Below are 23,113 nucleotides of genomic sequence, written 5' to 3' on the forward strand. Positions count from 1 at the left end.
GGCATGATTTCTTGAAGTAAAGAGGTTTTTTTAAAAATATATATTTTATTGGTTTTTACAGAGAGGAAGGGAGAGGGATAGAGAGCTAGAAACATCGACCAGCTGCCTCCTGCACACTCCCCACTGGGGATGTGCCTGCAACCAAGGTACATGCCCTTGACCCCAATTGAACCTGGGACCTTTCAGTCCACAGGCCGATGCTCCATCGACTGAGCCAAACCAGTTAGGGCTGAAGTAAAGAGTTTTTAACTGGGAAGTAAATCATAGTGGATTTTAAGATTAGAGTTGCCAGCTATAATAGCTACTTTTTTTTCTTTAATGCTTATCATATTGTAGGCATAATGTTGGTGTATTTACATGTATACTCATTTAACTCATAATGTTGTAAAGCATTATGTTTCATTTTCTTGCCAATAACACACTTAAAACTTAGCAACTTTAAATTAAATCATGAGTTAGTTGTGAGCAAACAAACAAAACCCAGTTCAGCCCACAAGTACATGCGGTGGGAATTAAACTTCTATTTTTCTTCGATTGGTTCCATTTCTGTAACTTACAAGTCAGAAATGAAAACTAGAGTTTAGCACTAAAATTGAGTTTTTAGCACCTGGGCATTGTTTGATTGGATTAGAACTTGGGGTGGAGTGGGGCATAGCTTTGGTATTCCAATATTTTTCTAATTTTATAGGTTTTTAGATTTTTTCCTCCTGAGCATATTCAGTCAGAAGTCTTTGTGGAAAAATACATAGATGGTTCTTTTTGAAAAATTATTTCAGAGAGGAAGGAAGAGGGAGTTGGAAACATAAATGGTGAGAGAGAATCATTAATTGGCTGCCTTCTGCACACCCCACACTGGGGATCAAGCCCAGAACCCACATATGCTCTGATTGGGAATCTAACTGTAACCTCTTGGTTCATAGGTCGACACTCAACTACTGAGCCATGCCAGCCAACCATTGGTGATTCTTATAATGAAATCTGTTCTTGTAGACTTTGATATTTTTTATTGATTAAGTAATGTTAATAAAAAGAATCACTGTCTGAATTTGGATATAAAAGTAGTCAAATAATATAGCTTGCCGTATATTTGGATATATTGTGAATGTTGGATTTTCCTGATGATTCAGCATTATCTCTTTTGGCACTTATGAATTTGTGATTCATTCTTTTTGTTGGTTATATTTTTTTAAAATGGCAGTTATATATGTAAACCTTTTTCAAATGAAACAAAATTTACTCAGCATGTTTATTTGTTCTTCCCACTTTACTTCAAACTTTATTTAAAAACCAGAGAGCTTTATGCCCTGGCCAGCATTGCCTAGTGGTTAGAGCATTGGCCCACACACCTGAGGGTTGCTGGTTTGATTCCTGGCCCAGTCCGGGCGTGTGCAGGAAGCAACCAATCCATGTGTTTCTCTCATATTGATCTCTCTCTCTTTGTTAAGCCTCACCTGAGGATATTTTTCCCATTGATTTTTAGAGACAGTGGAAGGGAGGGAAGGACATGGGGAGGGGAAGGAGGCAAGGAGAGAAAGCACGAGAGCAAGAGCAAGACTTGAGAGAGACACTTGATACTCTTCCTTATTTCGCTGATTTAGAAAGTAACCACATAATTTGCCCTGGTATTTTCCCGTAGTTAATACAGAGTTATTCTGCTTTTGTAAGTCTCTGGGAAGAAGCCTTTATTGCTAGTTGGTAGACTTAGTTCTATAGTCCTCAGATATAAGTTAACTCAACAAATTGAATGTGGGCAGTTGTTACTATCTATAAGAGCTTCCTATTCATTTATTTTTAGTTCTATTTTTAGTTCTTTGGAGGTTGGTAGTGGAGTGTTTTACATCTCTCTTCCAAATATGACATCCAACAAGAAGCACCAAAAAGTATTATTGTCAAAGACAGTTTTCCTAAAGAGAAATTTTACTATTAAATTTTGATTATAAAATAGGATTATAAAATATTCTTATGAAGATCTATATTATTTAACATATATATCTCTGAAGATATATCCCAAAATGAATTTGGGGATATTTTTGGGCATATGTGACCTTTGGTTCTTATTGTGTATATTCCATTACATTTTTTTTTTTATTCTTTCTTGCATTAAACTTTCTTGCATTAATTTTAGGCTCAATAGCCATTTTCATGTGTGAATACATCTAATGTTTTTTTTATCAGCATAATACATTCTAAGAAGCTAGCCTAAATTTTTTGCTCTACCAATATTATTTGAAATTACCAGATGTCAATTGGGCCTGAGTACCAACTAATTGTTTTACAGAGAGAAACTTTGCTGTAATGGTATTTTAAAAATTTGACTTACATTTGAAAATTTTTATGTATGCTCATAAGATATCCTACATAGACCCTTCAATCCATGCTTTACTATAGTAAATGAAAGTTTAGAAGTAGTAGTTACTGATAGGTTTAAATGGTTTGTTCCACATGGTTTTCTTAATTTTGTAGAAAAGTAGGATACTAGTTGACCTATTTTAGTAACTTAATGCTGGATATTTTGATTTTCTGATTTCATTTATGTTTTATTTATCAGCTATTTTAAGGGAATGTATTCCATATAAGAATAATTCTTATAAAACAAAATTATATCATTGTATCATGTCTTAAAAACTATTTTAACAGCTTTGTTGATATGTATTTTATATTTCATAAAATTCACCCATTTCAGCTATATAATTTAATGGTTTTTAGTAATTTATTTGAATAATCCAATCAGTACTGTAAATTGGGTTTAGAACATTTTCATCTCCCAGTAAGATCCCTCCCTCTAGCCTATTTATAGGAAATCCTGTTCTCACCTCAGGCTCAGGCAACCACTAATTTAGTTTGTCTTTAAAATTTTGTCTTTTCTAGACATGTTACATAAATGAAATTATACAATATGTGGTCTTTTGTGTCAGGTTTTTTCACTTAGCATAATGTTTTTTAGATTAATCCACTACAGCATGTTTCAGTAGTTCATTCCTTTTTATTGCTGAATTAGAGGCCCAGTGCACAAAATTTGTGCACTTGCGGGGGGGGGGCGGTCCCCCAGCCTGGCCTGTGCCCACTTAGAGTGCAGGAGCCTCACAATTGATCACCCCAAAGAGGTAGGCCCTGCCCACTCATCCTGGGCTCCTCAATGGATTGCCCTAAAGAGGTAGGCCAGAGCCAGGGGTCCCGCCTCCACGCCACGTGGAGCCATGGGCCCCACCTTTGCGCCACACACACAGCCGTCCAGCCCCCCCCCGCCCCCCGCTCGTGCCCACTGTGCACGCAGCCTCCTGGTGATTGCTGAGGGCGTCACGACGTGAGGGCGTGACAACCACATAGGCTTTTATTTATTTATTTATTTATTTTTTTAAATATATTTTATTGATTTTTCACAGAGAGGAAGGGAGAGAGATAGAGAGTTAGAAACATCGATGAGAGAGAAACATCGATCAGCTGCCTCCTGCACATCCCCCACTGGGGAAGTGCCCGCAACCCAGGTACATGCCCTTGACCGGAATCGAACCCGGGACCCTTCAGTCCGCAGGCCGACGCTCTATCCACCGAGCCAAACCGGTTTCGGCCACATAGGCTTTTATTAATAGGATAGTTTTCTATTGCATAGATATACCATATTTAATCTACACATCTCTACCATTTAAAAAAAATGCAATATTTGGGGGACATATGTAATACTTTCAACAATAAAGATTTATTTTTTTAAATGCAATATTTGTATACCAGATGAGATGCTTGCCAACTTTGCTGTGTAGTATAGTGGTGACGCATCATCTCATAAGGAGTTTATCTATTATGCTTTGGAATAATAAAGTGATTATTTCACTGTTTGAAATTATGCCCATATTCATAAGGGGCTATTGTTCTTTAACTATATGGACCTGGACTGTTAAACTTGAGTTCTTGTTTCTTCATTTTATAGTTTTTTTTCTTCTTTGTTTTTGTGGCAGTGTAGTAGCCTTCTTCTAATGTTTTATACTTTATAGTATACAGCCCCTTACTGAATCCTAGAGATAGTTCCCATGAATAAAATTTGAAGAAAGTGTGAACATTGTAGCATTCATTTTTGGCTACTTTAACATCCATTTGTGCCTTTCCTATTCTTGAAGCTGTTTTCCAGGCCCCAGCACTAGAGATATGTTACTGGTTTTTCTGTTTTCAGAACCTATTTTATTAATTATTCTGCTGGTGATCAGCACTTTTTTGGTAAGATATTTGGAATACAAAAATGGCTAAAAATAATTAGATTTATATTCAAATTAAGCAAACATATATTTTAAGAAAGGCAGAATTAGCCCAGGAGTAATATACCTTGGTTAATTAGTATTTCTTACATGTAATCCACATTTGCACAAAATTTTGGTAAAACTTTTATTTCAGTCTTAATATTTATCACATATTCCTTTTAAATGTCATGCTGCAATTTAAATTCTAGTATGTTCTTTACTAGAAAGATTTAATAAAAGGCTTTGCTTACATACCATGTTTAGGAAAAACATGAAAACCACTTTGAAACTTATTTTCTCTCTAAATTTTATTGATGTTAAAGGTGCTTCACAGAATGATGATGGCTCCAGGCCCAAGGAGGAAACAAGGTAAGATTTTACTTATTTATTAAGAATGCAGAAAAAGATATTCATTTTAGTCAAAACTTCAAGTTCAGATTGATATAAGAATAAATGACTGTCAAAAAATTCAGGGCTCACCCTGGCCAGTTTGTCTCAGTGGATAGAGCGTCGGCCTGTGGACCGAAGGGTCCCAGGTTCCATTCCTTTCAAGGGCACATGCCTGGGTCGCGGGCTCAGTCCCCCCTGGGGGGGGTGTGCAGGAGGTGGACGATCCATGATTCTCATCAGTGATGTTTCTATCTCTTCCTTCCTCTCTGAAATCAATAAAAATATATTTTTAAACAATTCAGGGCTCATGGTAAGAAAGGAAATATTTATGAAAGATTCAGGACTCTTAGCTTATCTGACTGCAGTTCTCTGGTGTAGGCCAGGGATACCCAAATTGCTAAAACTTCCTTCAGCTTGTAGAAAGTTAATATATTGGCATTTTTTTTTTCAAAGGCAAGGAGTTCAGAATCCCAGGGCCATCATTAGGATGTTAAATTTATTTTCTAGGAAAGCTAAAAATATAAGGATTGGGTACATATAAAGTTCACCACTAGCTATAATATCTCCTGGGCCTTCATTAGCAGGGGCAGAGATTTGAACCAGATGTTTGCTCTTAGCCTAGATTCAGCGCTTTCATGTGCCTACCTGCCTTCAGGCCTGCAACTATTGAATGTCTGGGTTGTGTTAACCGACTTAACAGACTTTAAAGTAGTGTTTATTGGTTTTTCTGGGAACCAGCAATGGGAGATAAAGTTAGGAAAGGAGATGATTTTGTTGTACTTGTCTATTTACCTTTAAAGATATATTTTTATTGATATTTAGAGAGAGAGGAAGGAAGAGGGAGGGAGAGAGAGAGAAATATGGAAGTGAGAGAGTAGCATCAATCGCCTACTTCCTGCATGATCCCCCACCGAGGATCCAGCCCACAACCCAGCAACCTTTTGGTAAACAGGACCACACCTAATCAACTGAGCCATACCAGCCAGCGCTCTATTTACTTTCGTGATGAGTAAAAATTTCATAATAAAAAGTTTAAAAAAGATAACTCATTAAGATTTTTAGGAAAATCAAAGTTTATAAAGCTGTTGTGTTTTACATAATGGAGATCTGCCTTCACAAAGTCACTCCTGTGACAAAGAATCATCTTCTAATCTCAAAAGAAGTGTAGGATATTAAGGGGTAGTAACTTCTTGGCCAGAGAAAAATAACTATTTTATTTCTCCTTGTGATTGATTACAAAGCAACAGAAACGTTTCTTAAAATTACATAAATGTCTCTGTAAACTGGAAGATAATTTATGTTTTTGTGCCTCTTTTAGTTTTATATTTAATAGAAGATTTCTTGAATTCCTGAAATTTCCCCTATAAAAATTTTTCCCCATAAAAATATTTTAATATTTCTGTTTGCTTTGGTCAGTTAACTCCTGTTTTGTATAATAAACCTATATTTTTGCATTAATAAATGAGAGTGTGATATAATTTTATGTGCCCATTGAAAAGTTCTGTTATGCCACTCTGTTGTTTCATTTTTGCAAATCTCTTTCTTATAATACCTTTATGAAACCACTCTAGACAAGTCTAAATTTCTTGCAAAAGCATTGCTATAGCCCTAGCTTTATGCCATTTATTTAATCAGTGTTTTACATCTTCCCAAGTGAATCATCGTTTATAAGTAATCTCAGGTACAGTGTCTTCTAGATTTCTGAGACTGCCAGACTAGTTTTGAACATGCCCTTTTCTTCTTCTTTTTTTAATCCTCACTCGAGGATATTTTTCCCATTGATTTCTAAAGAGAGTGGAAGGGAGGGAGAGAAAGGTTGTGTGTGTGTGGGGCGGGGGGGGGGGGGGGGGGAGAGACAGAGACAGAGAGACAGACAGAAACATTCATGTGAGACAGATACATCAATTGTTTGCCTCCCACATGCACCCCTACCAAGATGGGGGAACTTGCAACTGAAGTATGTACCTTTGACGGGGAATCCAACCCCGTGACCCTTGACTCTGCAGGCTGATGCACTAACCATTGAGCACCAGCCAGGGCTTGAGCATGTCTTTTATGTTAAGCATGAATTCCTTTACATTATCTTTTATTTCAGAGAGCATATCTCTGAGATGATTGGTTTGAAATGCATTTTGTAAACTGTCAGATGCTGTTTAGAGTTACTACATAACAATTATGGCTACGACTGGCTTTACCCCTTTTTCTTTTATTTGCAGATTTTATAACTATATGACTAAAAAGCAGAGAGAGCGCACGCGCGAGCGTGCACACACAGGGGCACTAATATATCCAATGAACAATGGCTTCTGCTCCTCCCTGCCCCAGCTATCATTTAAGAAGTTTACTAAACAGCTTTAGGTTGTTTACCTTTATGTCCTAATTCAAGCACTGTGTGTATCATCATTGTAGTCTTGTTGGTCTGTTTCCTCCCGTAGCATGTCTGGATGTTTTATATTTCTCAGGAACAAAGGAACAAAGCTACAGTATCACATAATGAGTAGCTAATTGCGTTTTTAAAAAATATATTTTTCTTGATTTCAGAGAGGAAGGGAGAGGGAGAGATAGAAACATCAATGATGAGAGAGAATCATGTATCACCTGCTTTCTGTATGCCCCCTACTGGGGATTGAGCCTGCAAACTGGGTATGTGCCCTGACCGGGAATCAAAACTGTGACCTCCTGGTTCATAGGTCAGTGTGCAACCACTGAGCCACATTGGCTAGGGCTAGGCAGTAACTAATTGCTTTTATTTATTTTTTTTATCCTCACCAAGGATATGTTTTTATTGATTTGAGCAGGAAGGAGGAAGAAAGAGAGAGAAAGAGAAATAAACAAACATCAATGTGAGAGAAATATTGATTGGTTGCCTCCTGCACATGCACTAATCGGGGGGATTCAACCCTCAACCTAGGTATGTGCCCTGACTGGGAATTGAACCTGTAACCTTTTGGTGTATGGAAAGAATGCTCCAACCTACTAAACCACTTGGCCAGAGTAGTAAAGACAATAGTGTGATGAGTTCCTACTGACAGTTCTAAATAATGTATTGGTTTCCAGTGTTGGTTTTCAAAATCCCATTTTTAGGTTTTAGTTTCACACACACAGTTTGTGGGGAGAGATTAGCAAAGAGCTTATATGCATATATGCATAACCCCTGGATACAGACAATAGTGTGGTGAAGGTAGCGTGGTGCGGGTGGGGAAGGGATGGGGTAGATGGAGTTATGGGGATAAAAAGGGGACATCTGTAATACTTTGAACAATAAACAGTTTAAAAAAAAAAAGGAACTTAAAGTAAACCACCAGTGCTAGTTCCTCAAACTGCAGAGTACATTAGAATCTACTGGAGGACTTGTTGAACCACAGATTGCTAAGTCTCATCTTCAGTTTTTGATTAGTTGCATCTGGGGTGGATGGAGCCCAAAATTTGCTTTTCTCACAAGTTTCCTGGTGCTGCTGCTGCTGCTGCACTAATATAAAGACACCTGAGGCGTGAGGATACTTTTTCCATTGATTTTTTTTTTTAGAGAGAGTGGAAGGGAAAGGGGAGAAGTGGGGGAGAGAGAGAGAAGCATAGATGTGACAGAGACACACCTATCAGTTGCTTGCTGGGAGCGGGGATCAGACCTACAACCCAGGTATGTGCCCTTGACCAGAATCAAACCTCTGGTGCTGATGCTCTAACCATTGAGTACACCTGCCAGGGCAAGACATGTTTCTTAGATTACAACAAATTATAGGAAATCTATCAAGTTAAATAACTAAGTCTGTTTTTTGAAAATTCAGGCTTGCATCTTCATCCCATATTCTTTTACTTGAGAGCTAGTTTGAATCTTTTTTGAACTTTTTATTTTATTATAATAATGTAAATCATTGTATAAAATATATAAAAGCTTCATGGAAGAAATAGCATTTGACCTAAGATCATAACTTGGGTATGCATGTCTTGGGGGAATTGGAGAGAGGCAGGAGTTCTAGGTGGAAGAAAGGAAAATAATCATGGGGTTGAAGAAGAACACAGTGTGTTTTATTGGAAATCTTCAGTGTTTGACTGAAAGTAGACTAATTGAAAGTTGGGCGCTAGCCAGTTTGGCTCAGTGGATACTTGGCCTGCGGACCAAAGGGTCCCAGATTCGATTCCAGTTAAGGGCATGTACCTCGGTTGTAGGCTCCTCCTGGCCCAAGCCCTGGTCGGGGCACTGCAGGAGGCAACCAATTGACGTGTTTCTCTCACATTGATGTTTCTCTCTGTCTTTCCCTCTCTTCCACTCTAAAAATTCAGTGGAAAAATATCCTCTGGTGAGGATTAAAAAGAAAGAAAGAAAGTTGGAGCCCTAGGTGGAGTGGCTCAGTTGGTTGGAGGTCTCAGGTTTTGTTCCCCATCAGGGCACATACCTACGTTAGAGGATTGGTCTTCATTTCCAGTTGGGGTGTGTGTTTCTCCTTCTCTCTCTGTTTTTCTTCCTTCCTCCCTCTTTCTCTAAAAAAATCAGTGAGACTTAGATAATGAGTGTCAAGAGGCACACGAGAGAAGAAAAATTAAATTGCCTGGGAGGATAGCAATGTCATTCACAGAGCCAATATTTCCTGCATTTAGTTTGATAATTCAGATGGGGACATGACAAAGATTAGAGATTTCTGATTTGGGAATCATTTTAGAGATAATCTTTGAAATCATGAATTTGAGACTATAGGTGAAAATCTGAAGAGAAGGAAAAGGAAGACAAGAATAGTACCTGTCCTAACTGGTTTGGCTCAGTGGATAGAGCATCAGCCTGCAGACTGAAGGGTCCCAGGTTTGATTCTGGTCAAGCGCATGTACCTTGGTTGTGGGCACATCTCCAGTAGAGGGTGTGCAGGAGGCAGCTGATTGATGTTTCTCTCTCATCGATGTTTCTAACTCTCTATCCCTTTCCCTTCCTCTCTGTAAAAAAATCAATAAAATCTATTAAAAAAAATAAAGAATAGTACCTTAGGGACCAATATTTAGTGAATGGGGGGGGAAAGGCCAAAATGAAGGAGTGGTTAGAGTTGGGAGCATAAGATTAGAAAAGCTTGCCGAAACCGGTTTGGCTCAGTGGATAGAGCGTCAGCCTGCAGACTGAAAGGTCCCAGGTTCAATTCCGGTCAAGGGCATGTACCTGGGTTGCGGGCACATCCCCAATAGGAGATCTGCAGGAGGCAGCTGATCGATGTTTCTCTCTCATCAATGTTTCTAACTCTCTATCTCTCTCCCTTCCTCTCTGTAAAAACTCAATAAAATATATATATATATATATATATATATATATAAATTTTAACAACAAAAAAAGATTAGAAAAGCATTGTCACAGAAGTTGAAAAAAATGTTTTTAAGAGATGGGTTATTTTACACTCATCAAATACTGCATAAGAGAGTGAGGTGTTAGACTAATTAATTCAGGGATGATTGGACGTGTGAAAAAGAAAAATCAGGTTAGAGTTTCAGCTCATCCCAAGATCAGAGTAGATTGATTCCAGGTTGATTTTAAAATTGATTTTAAAAAAATGAAACTATAAAACCTCCAGGGGAAAATATGACTGGTTAACTTACTTTTTAATATATTTAATTACATAGAAATATAAAACTTTCATATTTTAAAAAATATAGAATTAAAAGCAAATGACGTATTTAACCAATATGAAAGATAAAAACTTAATATCCTCAGATTATAAGAAGCTTTTCCAAATAATAAGGAAAACTATTCTCGTGCAATAGAAAAATGTACAAAAGACATATATAGTTATGGAAGAAGAAACGCAAATTTTGTTGAACATTAATATTTTTTAAAAAACATGTTTTTATTGATTTTAGAGAGAGGGGGAGGGAGAGAGAGAAACATTAATATGAGAGAGAAACTTTGATCAGTTGCCTCCTGCACACACCCTGACTATGGATTGAACTTCAACTTGGGCATGTACCCTTACCAGGAATCAAACCTGAGCCACACCAGCCAGGATGAACATTAACATTTTTATTTATCAAATTGACAATTATTTAAAAATATTTAAAAACTTTATGGTGAACTGAGCATTTTCTTATCTAGCCAATGGGAAAAGAAATAAATTATTACCTTTAAAAATACGTATTTTTAATTTAACCATCAGTATTTCAGTTTTGAATATATTTGCATACATTGATCCACCTATTCTATTCTGGCAGTTTAGCTGATGGAAATAAAAATTGCCCAAAAAATCCCCTAAAGAGCCCTAGCTGGTTTGGCTCAGTGATAAAGCTTCGGCCTGCAAACTGGAGGGTCCCAGGTTCAATTCCAGTCAAGCACACATGCCTGGGTTGTGGGCTTGATCCCCAGTAGGGGGTGTGCAGGAGGCAGCTGATAAATAAATCTTATCATTGGTGTTTCTATTTCTCTCTCCCTCTCTGAAATCAATAAAAATATATATTTAAAAAAAACTAGAGAAAATAAAATTATTATATTACATCCATATGATTGAGTATACTGCAGTCATTAGAAATGTTTTTTAATCATTTGGGGAAAATACCTCGTATATAATGAGTAACAAAAGGAAGACAAGAACTCATCTAGGATATGAAGCATTGTATGATAACATACATTGCTGAATCACAGTCATAGCCAATGAGAAAGTACTGATAAGATATATTCCCATATCTTAATGGTGGTAATCTCCAGAATGTAGGATTGGAGGTAATTTCTATTTTATAATTAGAAATTGCTTTTCACTTTGAAAACCTTTTAAAAATTAAAATGCACTAAATAAATACTTAGAAATTATAATGAAGGAAAGGAGAATGGGAGAACAATTTGAGGAGCAGTTAGGATTGAAGAAGTGTTTTAAGTTGCAGGGTTTAGTTGCATTTGTGAACTTAGAGGAAAGGTGAAGAAGAAGGAAGATGATGAAAGATACAAGAAAGGCGTTAAATGCTGATGGAAAGTCCTAGAAGATATAGGCTGAAATCAAGCACACACAGACACATTAGCCATGAAGAAGTGAAGAGAGATTCCCCCAATCCCAAGATGGGAAACAAACATGAAGATGATTAGAGAAATTTCAAGGTAAAGAAGAAAGTTGAAGTATCAGATAATCATTTTAGTGAAGAGGCCTAGTCAGGATCATTTACAGATTGGGATTAGGTATTTGGGGAGATTGAAAAGGTTTTCAGTGGGCACTTGGAGTGTGGCTAGGAGTAGATTAGAGGTGTAGAAAGTGATTGATTTTTAAACAGTAAAGATAGGCCAATTGAAGTATTTGAATAATGTGAATTGTAGCCCATATTGCCTCAGTCTCTGAAATGATCAAACTTTAGGAAACTGAAGTCTACCAGAATAAAAAGATACAGACAGAAGAAGCACAATTTCAATTTTTAAAAATCTTTTGCCTAGGTCTGTATAATTGTATAGGGCTTTAAAAAGCTCTTTGTTCTACTGAACTGCTATTATTTTATTACTGGTAATTTTAACACCAGTATACCACTCCTTGTGTTTTGAACCTGTGGTGTAAGTTGTCATAGTCATCTGTCATTTTTAATCCTTTAGCTCCCTGGAGACTTGAGCTGTGATTTCATCTTTTTTTTCCTTTTTGATGAGAGAGACAGAGAAAACGCTTGTATGTGCCCTTGATAGGGGATCAAACCTGCAACCGTGGTGTGTTGAGATGATGTTCTAACCAGCTGAGCTACCCAGCCAGGGCTGGTTTATACTAACGGAAAAAAAACAAAAACTTTTAATCCTGTGAATCATTGGAAATGCATACCTGAAGACTTTTCCTTACTAGGCCCAGTGGAAAATTGATTAGGAGCTTTTGTAGAGCAGCCTACCTACCCCTTTAATTTGGTATTTTTACCTAGTTTATTTACTTTACTAAAATACACCTGATTTATCAACTGGAACATTCTTGTCCTCAGAGAGCAATAGTGGAAAAAGTAAATGAAGGATTAATTGTAATGAAAAGGTTGCTTGGGGGAGGGGGAAGTATTGAACAAGAATGAAAGAATTAAAGGTACTAGGGAAAATAGCCTATGATGGAGATGATGGAATGTGAAAATAGAGGGGGTAAAGTTCATCATGACACTGAATAAAAGATAGAGTAGGAGACAGGTAGAAGGTTGTAGATGGAGGGATTTCAGAGTTTAAGATCTACAAAGAGGAGCAATTTTAAGAATTAAATTTAAGGAGTCATACTATATAGATTGTCAGATGATTATGTTGAGAAAATGAGGTCAAGGTATTAGAAGGGTGGGCCCTGGCTGGGTAGTTCAGTTGGTAAAATCATTGTCCCAATACTCTAAGGTTGTGGTTTTGATCTCTGGTCAGGGCACATATAAGAATCAACCAATGAATGCATAAATAAATGGAAGAACAAATCAATGTTTCTCTGTTTCTTTTTAAGATCAATAATAATAATAATAATAAGATATTAGAAGGGTGAACAGCATGAATGTTAAAAATCTCCACGATTTTAGTTCTCAAAAACAGAACATAGCACTAAGTGAAGTAAGTCAGTCAGAGAAAGACAAGTATCACATCATCTTCCTCATACGTGGAATCTAATTAACAAAATAAACTGATGAACAGAGTGGATCCAGAGACATGGAAGCATGGAATAGAGTGCGGAATCTTGGTGGGAGAACCTGGGTTGGTGGGTGGGAGATAATCAATCAAAGACCTTGTATGCATATATGCATAACCCATGGATGCAGATGGTGGGGTGTTGAGTGCCTGGGGCAGAAGGCAGGGGGTGGGAGTGGGCTGGAGGGGGTTGATGGGGGAAGAAGAGGGACATATGTAATACTTTCAAAAATAAAGACTTAAAAATAAATAACCCTTGCCCTAATCGGTTTGGCTCAGTGGATAGAGCGTCGGCCTGTGGACTGAAAGGTCCCAGGTTCAATTCCGGTCAAGGGCATGTACCTTGGTTGCGGGCACATCACCAGTAGGGGGTGTGCAGGAGGCAGCTAATCGATGTTTCTCTCTCGTCGATGTTTCTAACTCTCTATCCCTCTCTCTTCCTCTCTGTAAAAAAATCAATAGTGTTTTTTTAAATAAATAAATAAATAAATAACCCCCCCAAAAAAACACATAGCATTTTTAGAATTTCGTTTCAGCTGCCCCTTTGTTTGTCATAGCAGATTTACCTCATGCCCTGAATGCTTTTTCTTCCTCACGTGTTCTTAATACTTCACTAGCACTGTATGTGCAATTTATTATGAATTTTGTAATTGAGAAAGTTTTTAGAAATCATTTACTCCAGGTAATGACTTTTGAGGTGCTGAGAGGTTAACTTTCCTTTGGTCACATAAGTAGTCAATAGAGTCAGTTAAAAACCTCAATTTCCCTTATCAAATATTAATTGAGCATAATAGCTTGGGTTGATTTCTAGGTTCTCTGTTCTGTTCCATTGATCTATATTCCTGTTCTTGTGCCAGTACCAGCCTGTTTTGATTATAGTGGCTTTGTCATATAGCTTGATATCTGGTATTATGATCCCTCCAATTTTGTTCTTCTTTCTCAAGATTGCTGCTGCTATTTGGGATCTTTTTTGTTCCATATAAATTTTTGGAGAGTTTGTTCTAGATATATGAAATATTCCATTGTATTTTAATAGGGATTGCATTGAATCTATAGATTGCTTTGGGTAGTATGGACATTTTAATGATGTTAATTCTACCAATCCATGAACACAGTATATTGTTCCACTTATTTATGTCTTCTTTTTTCAGCGTTCTGTAGTTTTCCAAGTACAGGTCTTTTACAACTCCTTGGTTAAGTTTATTTCTAAGTATCTTAATTTTTTTGTAGCAATAGTAAATGGGATTATTTTTTTAATTTCCTCTTTTGGAAAGTTCATTATCTCTTAACCTTTGAGACAGCATGGAAGGACCTGAAGAATATTATGCTAAGTGAAATAAGCAAGTCAGAGAAAGACAGATATCTCTTGATCTCACTTACTATGTGGAATCTAATGACAAAATAGATCCAGAGACATGGAAGCATGCAACAGACTGAGAATTCTCAGAGGGATGGGATCATCCAAAGAACTTACATGCAGATATGCATAACCCATGGACACAGGCAATAGTGGAGTGAAGGCCTGGGGAGGGGATGGGAGTTGGGGATAAAGGGGGGACATCTGTAATACTTTCAACAATAAAGATAAGTTTAAAAATAAAACTTCAATTTCCCACTTTTGGTTTATTCTACTAGTTGTCTATCTTTAAAAAAAGCATCAAGAATCTTTCTTTAAAAGAGTATGAAGAGGTAATACTCAGAGTCTCAAAGGGGTCTAGACTCAAAATGGGTTTGGAACCTCATCAGCTAGGGGCAGGGGAGCAGTGTCTAAACTGACTCTTCCTGCATTTACTTTATATTCTGGGGTGTCTTGGCCTTCCTGCGGGCAGTTAACACTAACCAGGTGCTGATTGCCAGTTACTAAGTTATTGCCTTTATTCAAAATAAGCATTTGAGGAACCCCCGAAGCATTGCTTGTCATACGCTACTGTTTACACATATCATCTGGAGATCTTGTTAAATTGTTATTTCAGATGTAATAGGTCAAGAGTGGAGTCCAAGATTCTGCATTTCTAACAGGCTGATATGTATTGTCCTTGGCTTCTGGTTCAAAGACCATACTTTAAGAAGAAAGGCCCTAAAGTGCTTTTGGGAACATAGTTTGAAATAATTTAATACATGGTGCTGCCTCTCTAGTTTGGTTTCTTAAATCTATTAGCTTTTGTTTTTGATTATGGTCCAGGATTATGGATTAATACTATGTAGTGGATTGCTGCTTATAGCTGAGACATCTGCAAACTGGCTAACTCATGTTCTGCTTTCTAATCCATAACTACATTCCACTTGTGAAAAGGAATCGACTATAGTTAGCTGACAGTAGTAGTTAAGTTCAAAATGACATTTCCTGTTAGTGTCCTCTCCCCTTTCTTGCCCTCCAATTTATGTCATTGCTTTGAAAAAATGATAGCTCCTTTAAAAAAGGTATTTGGACTCCTCCCCTATTAATCATTAACTTTGAACATTTTGTTTACCATTTGCTGGAATGGGAGGAGAGCATGCCCTGGGAAGTAAGTATAGTTCTTTCTCCTACCATGGAATACTCAGCCCTGCCCCAAACTTGCCCTAAACCTAAAGGCCAGTGGAAATCGAGGAAATTATGAAGTTATCTGTGCTTCTGATAAAAATAGTGCCCTTCTTAAAGCATTTGGGATTTTGAAAATTTGACTCTGTTTCTGCTTACATAGGACCTCAGCAGACTTATTTGAAATCTGCACTAGTGTACCTAATAATGTTGAATGGTCCCAAGTATTTCTGGGCCCTGGCTCCTCATTCTATTTCTGAATGGGCTCTCGGGGTTATATGTAAGACCCTACCCAAAGGCTGTTTATGTATTTGATAAAGCTAGCCAGAAGTTAGAAAGCTTTTCACAAACTTGTAAAACTCTTAAGTTTGCTAGTTTTTGCTAAATTAAAAGAGCGTTTTCCCCCCTTCCCTTTCCTTTACCCGCTTCTTACTCAGGGTGAACACAAATGGATCAGACGACCCTGAGGATGCAGGGTCTGGTGAAAATAGTAAGGTCAATGGGAATAATTCTCCATCACTCTCAAATGGCGGTGTTAAGCCTTCTAGACCTCCAAGACCTTCACGACCACCTCCACCTACCCCACGTAGACCAGGTGTGTATTCCAGCCATATACTAGGGATGTAGCTCTCATACTGTGATTGTAAGTAATGTTCTGTTTGGGAATTGATCCTGAGGTAAGTGTAAAGAGGCCCTGGTAGACTGGTTTTCTAGCTGTAATTTTATATTAAAGATTTTGGCCAAGAATGATCTTTCTAAAAGTAACTAAGACTTGCCTTTTCCCTAAGTTTTTCCTCCAGGGGTGAAGTTAATGAGGCATGAGCTCTATTCAGAATAAAAATCACATGTACATTATATAAAGTACTAGAGGCCCGATGTACAAAATTCACCCAAAAGTAGGCCTTCCTTCCCCAGGTTGCCAGCACCGGCTTCCCTCTGGCACCTGGGACCCGGGCTTCCCTCGAAGCCTCAGCTTTGTCTGGAAGGTCATCTGGTCTAATTAGCATATTACTTTTTATTATTATACATAAGCAGTACAGATAAGATTGTATCTTTCTGTCAGGGTTTGTATCTGTGTGGACATTAGTATGCCATAGAATCAAAGATCTGGTTGCTTATTCTCATTACGTCCTTTAGAAAGACAATTAGTAAATGGCAAGTAATGCTAAATGATATTCAGATTTTAAAGCAAAAACTATACAATAAACGAATATACTTCATGTAATAAAAGTGTAAATATATACAGGTAGAATATTCATTTTATTCCTGACCAGCTAGAATAAATCTTTAATCTTTTATTATTTCTCTTTGCTAGTATGTGGACAGGGAATGTAAAATAATTAAACCAAATATTATTAGAAAAATAAACTGGTTGTCCACAAATTATTTCATTAAGTGGCTTTATGTTTAATTATACATCGTCCCACTTTTCTGTAGATAATGTTGTTAACAATATATTCCCACCTCTAAGATCATATACTACTTTGTCATAATATAGATAACTTCCTTCAGGAATTGTTTTGTCAATAAGTATTTCCTGAAGATGTAATATGTACTTAACTATTTATAAGAATAGTATTGTTTATTAGTCAGGTCTTCCATTATAATTAACATCAAAAATTGACCTCTAATCTGCAAGGTGTCATAAGAAAGACAATTTTAAGGGTCTGGAAGATTGTTAAATGAACGTAATAATACCATGCAATACCAACACTTACCTATTCTAAGAGTTTTTACTTTCTGTGCAATCAGGAAATCAGGATCTGTGCTTCATAATTAAAATAGGACATGGGGTAGACAGCCTAAAAAATGTAAACAAGCCTATTTAGTGGGACCATTGGCTTTTTCCCATTATTTAATTTACTTTAGTAATCTTTTCCTACATATTTATATATTAAATTTTATATTCTTCATCTACCTCTTCATTTTTTAAAGTTAAAAATTTATCCTGATTTCTGAAAATAGAAGATTATTTTCCTGTTTTTTCCAAATCTTTTATAGCTTCTGTTAATGGTTCACCTTCTGCCCCTTCTGAAAGTGATGGCTCCAGTACAGGCTCTCTGCCTCCAACAAATACAAATTCAAATACATCTGAGGGAGCAACATCTGGATTAATAATTCCTCTTACTATATCTGGAGGCTCGGGCCCTAGGCCATTAAATCCTGTACCCCAAGCTCCACTACCACCTGGGTGAGTAACTGTTTTTGGTTAATATTTATTTTCTTTTGGCATCTATATATACTTATTAATAAAGAAAATACCGTTCTTTAAAATACTGTCTTAAAACAATTGTAATTGTTTTTGGTGGGGATCTAGAATCAAAATGAACCAAAATAAAGCTCACCATATTTGAAATTTCTACCCTCATTTCCAGGGCAAAGTGGAAGAAATTTTTTTTTAAATTATTACTATTATTATTTTATTTTTATTTTTTCTGAAAGACTGAACCATAGAAAGTTAACCAAGGCCAAGTAGTAATATAGTCACCTAATTCAGATTGCTTGTTTTAAGGGAAAAAGAATCACTTTTTAAAATAAAATAGGAAACAGAAAATTAGTACTCATAATCCTATTTTAATCACTAAATTAATAATAGTCTAATAGATTTTATACACACACACACACACACACACACACACACACGGCATTCAAATTAACCCAGAGCTCAGAATGCTAACCAAAATTAAATGTTTAATATATATATATATATATATATATATATATTTTATTTCAGAGAGGAAGGAAGAGGGAGAGAGAGATAGAAACATCAATGATGAGAGAGAATCATTGATTGGCTGCCTCCTGCATGCCCTTGACTGGGGATCGAGCCCACAATTGGGCATTTGACCAGAATAGACCCTGGGGCCCTTTAGTCCACATGTCGATGCTCTATTCACTGAGTCAAGCCAGCTAGGGCTGGTTAATATATTAATAAGCTCTCATGTTGAGAATTTTAATTGGTAAGTAGAGTATATATTACTAGAGGCCCGGTGCACATATTTGTGCACGGGTGGGGTCCCTCTGCCTGGCTGGCAATCGGGACATATCAGGCCAGCTGGCAGAGAGGAGGGACCATAGGAGGTTGGCCAGCTGCGGGAGGTTGGCTTTGGGAACGCACTGACCACCAGGGGCAGCTCCTGCATTGAGTGTCTGCCTTCTGGTGGTCAGTGCACATCACAGCGACCGGTCGTTCGGTCGACTGGTCTTAATGGTTGCTTAGGCTTTTATATATATTCTAGAGGCCCGGTGCACAAAAATTTGTGCACTCGGGGCGGGGGGGTCCCTCAGCCCGGCCTGTGCCCTCTCGCAGTCTGGGACCCCTCAGGAGATAATGACCTGCTGGCTTAGGCCTGTTCCCAGGTGGCAGAGGGCAGGCCCAATCCCTAGGTGCAGCCCCTGGTCGGGCTCAGAGCAGGGCTGATTGGGGAGTTGGGGCGCCTTCCCCTGTCATACACAGAGCAGGACAGATTGGGAGGTTGCGATGCCACCCTCAGTCACGCTCAGGGTAGGACCGATTGGGGGGTTGGGGCACCGCCCCCTGTCACACTCAAGGCAGGGTCAGTGGGGAGGTTGCGGCGCCACCCCCTGTCACGCACAGAGCAGGGCCCATCAGGGGGTTTGGGGCTCCGCACCCTGTCATGCACAGAGCAGGGCCAATCAGGGGGTTGGGGCGCTGCCCCCTGTCACGCACAGAGCAGGGCCCATCAGGGGGGTTGGGGCTCCGTACCCTGTCACATACAGAGCAGGGTCAGTCAGGGGGTTGGGGATTTCCCCCCTGTCATGCACAGAGCAGGGCCGATCAGGGGGTTGAGGAGCTTCCCCTGTCACTCACAGAGTAGGGCCGATAGGGGAGTTGGGGCACCGCCCCCTGTCAAACTCAGGGCTGGGCGGATCAGGGGGTTGGGGCGCCACCCTCTATCACCCACAGAGCAGGGCCGATCAGGGGGTTGGGGCGCCGCCACTCTCACACTCAGGGCAGGGCCGATGGGGAGGTTATGGCTCTACCCCGTCACACACAGAGCAGGGCCCGTGGGGGGTGGGGGGGCGTTGGGGCGCCACACCCTGTCACACACACAGCAGGGCCGATCAGGGGGTTGAGGCGCCACACCCTGTCACACACAGGGCTGCAGGGTGATCAGGGCGTTGGGGAGCTCCCCCCTATCAGGCACAGAGCAGGGCTGATCAGGGGTTTGGGGCGCCTTCCCCTGTCACGAACAGAGCAGGGTGGATAGAGAGGTTGTGGCCCTGCCCCCTGCCACACACAGAGCCGCAGGGTGATCAGGGGTTTTGGGCACTGCCCCCTGTCATGGTGATCCCGGTGCCGGGAGGCCTCTGGGCTCCGCTGATCCCGGTGCTGGGAGGCATATTACCCTTTTACTATATAGGATAGAGGCCTGGTGCATGGGTGGGGCTGGCTGGTTTGCCCTGAAGGGTGTCCTGGATCAGGGTGGGGGTCCCCACTGGGATGCCTGGCCAGCCTGGATGAGGGGATGATGGCTGTTTGCAGCTGGTCACACACCCTTCAGGGTTGGGGTCCCCACTGGGGTGCCTGGCCAATCTGGGTGAGGGGCTGAGGGCTGTTTTCAGGCCAACTGAAGCTCCCAACTGCTCCTTTTTTCTTTTCTTTTTTTTATTCTGAGCCAGCTTTAGCTCTGGCTCCAGCTCTGAGGCCTCTGCTGCTGAAAGAAGGTATCTGGTTTGTTTCGGTTCTATAGTCGAAACAATGTATAACTCCAGCTCTGAGATCCCGGGCTCGCTGAAAGCAAGTTTCTGGGGTTTTGTTTAGCTTCTATATTTGTTAGAATGTTTCTTAAACTGCAGGCTCAGAGGCTGGCAAGGCAGGCGGGGAACATTGGTTTCCTCCGTCACTGAAGCAAGCAAGCCTCATGTTACTTTCAAGCTGCCTGGCTTCCGGCCGCCATCTTGGCTGGCAGTTAATTTGCATATCTCGCTGATTAGCCAATGGGAAGGGTAGCAGTCGTATGCCAATTACCATGTTTCTCTTTTATTAGATAGGATAGGTTTGTGTGGGTAGTTAGACCATTTTCCTTTTTGGAAAGCCTCCATGGGAAGCCAAATTAGAAAGTTGTTTGTGCAAGGGATTACCAAAGAGAAACTGAGTGCTCTTAGAAGTTATTGGTACTTCTAAGCTATGATGGTTTAGTCTTCTTTACTTTGGAGGTAAACCTTACCAAGGAGACTAGAATACTCAGAATGAGTTTGTCCATTGCAAAGATATATCTGACATATCTGATAAATTCTTACTCTTTGATTTCAGTGTTTCTAGAATCCAAGTAATTCTTTGTCTTTCGGTTAGTAGTTCTTTAGTTTTTCTTTAGATTTCGTTGTTTTAATTACAGCTTTCTTTTCCACTTAAGTCCTGCATATACCTTGACTAGATTGAGACAGACTGTTTCCTGAGTCTGTTTCAAGCCTCTTTAGAAATAAAAGGCTTCTCCTAGAGCAGATACTTGATACTTCTGCAGAGGTGATCTCATCCATTATGTGTCACTCTCAGTATAACATTTCTTGATTCTGTTCCTAAATTCTTTTCATATCTTCTTTATATACTGACATGCTTATTTGCCTCAGTTCTATAATATTCTATATATATAAAAGCCTAAGCAACTGTTCGACCGTCTGACCGGTAGCTATGATGCGCACTGACCCCAGGGAGCAAACGTTCAACGCAGGAGCTGCCAAGCTGCAGTGACTTGGCAGCTGCAGTTCTCGGGTAATGCACCCAGAACCAGAGAGGAGGGAGGCTGATTCCGGGGCATGTCACCCGAGAACCACCCTCTCGCAATCTGGGACAACCCCTCGGGGGATGTTGGAGAGTCGGTTTGGCCTGATCCCCGCAGGCCAGGCTGAGGGACACCCCTCCCCCCCCCCCGTTGCACAAATCCGTACACCGAGCCTCTCATGGTCATATAAGACAAAAAGGCAAAGACGGGAGTAAAGATAAGTACCATACCCAGACTTTTTAATTTTGTGTTTAAGTTGGGAGCAGAGAGTGGACCAGCACGGGCGAGTTTACTATGTAGATCATATTGAAAAAAGAACAACGTGGGATAGACCAGAACCTCTACCTCCTGGGTAAGTATCTGAATTAATGAAGAGAAAAAGTGTGTATTCAGAACTATAGATTATGTCTGTAACAAAACCTTCGCTACATTCTTACTTTTCAACTCTTCCTGTCTTTAACCACTTTGTTTTGTGGTAGATGTAAACTAGAAAGAAGAGAATCAGATACTTGATGGAGCATAATGAATGATCATAATTTTCACTCAGTTTTAACCTAAAGATTCTATAAGTCTTACTACTTCCAGGTTTTTCTTTCTGAACTTTAACTGCCTCAAACCACTGGATTTTAGGATTAGTTTCTTTAAGACTAATTATTTAAATGAATAAGAATTATAATCCCTATCATATAAATGAGGATAAAATCCCTAATATATATATATATATGTATATATGTATATATATATATATATATATATATGTATATATGTATATATGTATATATGTATATATATATAGAAAACTTTATTTTTAAACCTCACTTAGGATATGTTTATTGATTTGAGAGAGAGAGAGAGAGAGAGAGAGAGAGAGAGAGAGAGATTGGTGGCCTCTAGTACTTTCCCGGACTAGGGATTGAACCCGCAACCTAGGTATGTACCCCATGGGAATTGAACCCGAAACCTTTGGGTATAGGGCATTTTGTTCAGCCATCTGAGCCACCTGGCCAAGGCTAACAAATATTTTAATACAGCCCAGCCGGCATAGGTCAGTGTTTGAGCATCGACCTCTGAACCAGGAGATCACAGTTCAATTCCAGGTCAGGACACATGTCCAGGTTGCGGGCTCAATCCCCAGTAGGGGGCATGCAGGAGGCAGCTGATCAGTGATTCTCATCATTGATGTTTCTATCTCTCTCTCTCTCCCTTCCTCTCTGAAATCAATAAAAATATTTTTTTAAAAAGAATATATATTTTTTAAAATATATTTTTATTGATTTTTTACAGAGAGGAAGGGAGAGAGATAGGGAGTTAGAAACATCGATGAGAGAGAAACATCGATCAGCTGCCTCCTGCACATCTCCCACTGGGGATGTGCCCGCAACCCAGGTACATGCCCTTGACCGGAATCGAACCTGGGACCTTTCAGTCCGCAAGCCGACGCTCTATCCACTGAGCCAAACCGGTCTCGGCTAAAAAGAATATTTTAATGCAGGATATTGAGCATTTACATTATATAATTGGAAGAAATGTATTTTTATTCAAGGTTAGTCATAGCAGACATGGGGAAATATTTAATCTTGCTAGTAATAGTCTTAAATACACAACTAAAAGGTACTGTTTTGCTTGTTAAATCATTAGGTAATATTTATTGTGAAATTGTGGA

General features: G+C 39.2%; 1 protein-coding gene across 1 annotated transcript in view; it reads left to right on the forward strand.

Moving 5' to 3' along the window:
* Positions 1-23,113, forward strand: part of ITCH (itchy E3 ubiquitin protein ligase) — a 129,180-nt gene that overhangs the window by 53,241 nt on the left and 52,826 nt on the right. Inside the window, exons 6-9 of the mRNA XM_081097015.1 lie at positions 4,553-4,598; positions 16,144-16,301; positions 17,708-17,897; positions 21,707-21,802. Coding sequence (XP_080953141.1) covers positions 4,553-4,598; positions 16,144-16,301; positions 17,708-17,897; positions 21,707-21,802 — 490 coding nt within the window. The remainder of the gene's footprint in view (positions 1-4,552; positions 4,599-16,143; positions 16,302-17,707; positions 17,898-21,706; positions 21,803-23,113) is intronic.

The sequence above is a fragment of the Myotis nattereri genome (genome assembly GCF_964212035.1).
Source record: "Myotis nattereri genome assembly, chromosome: 8".
In the NCBI taxonomy this organism is placed as follows: Eukaryota; Metazoa; Chordata; class Mammalia; order Chiroptera; family Vespertilionidae; genus Myotis; species Myotis nattereri.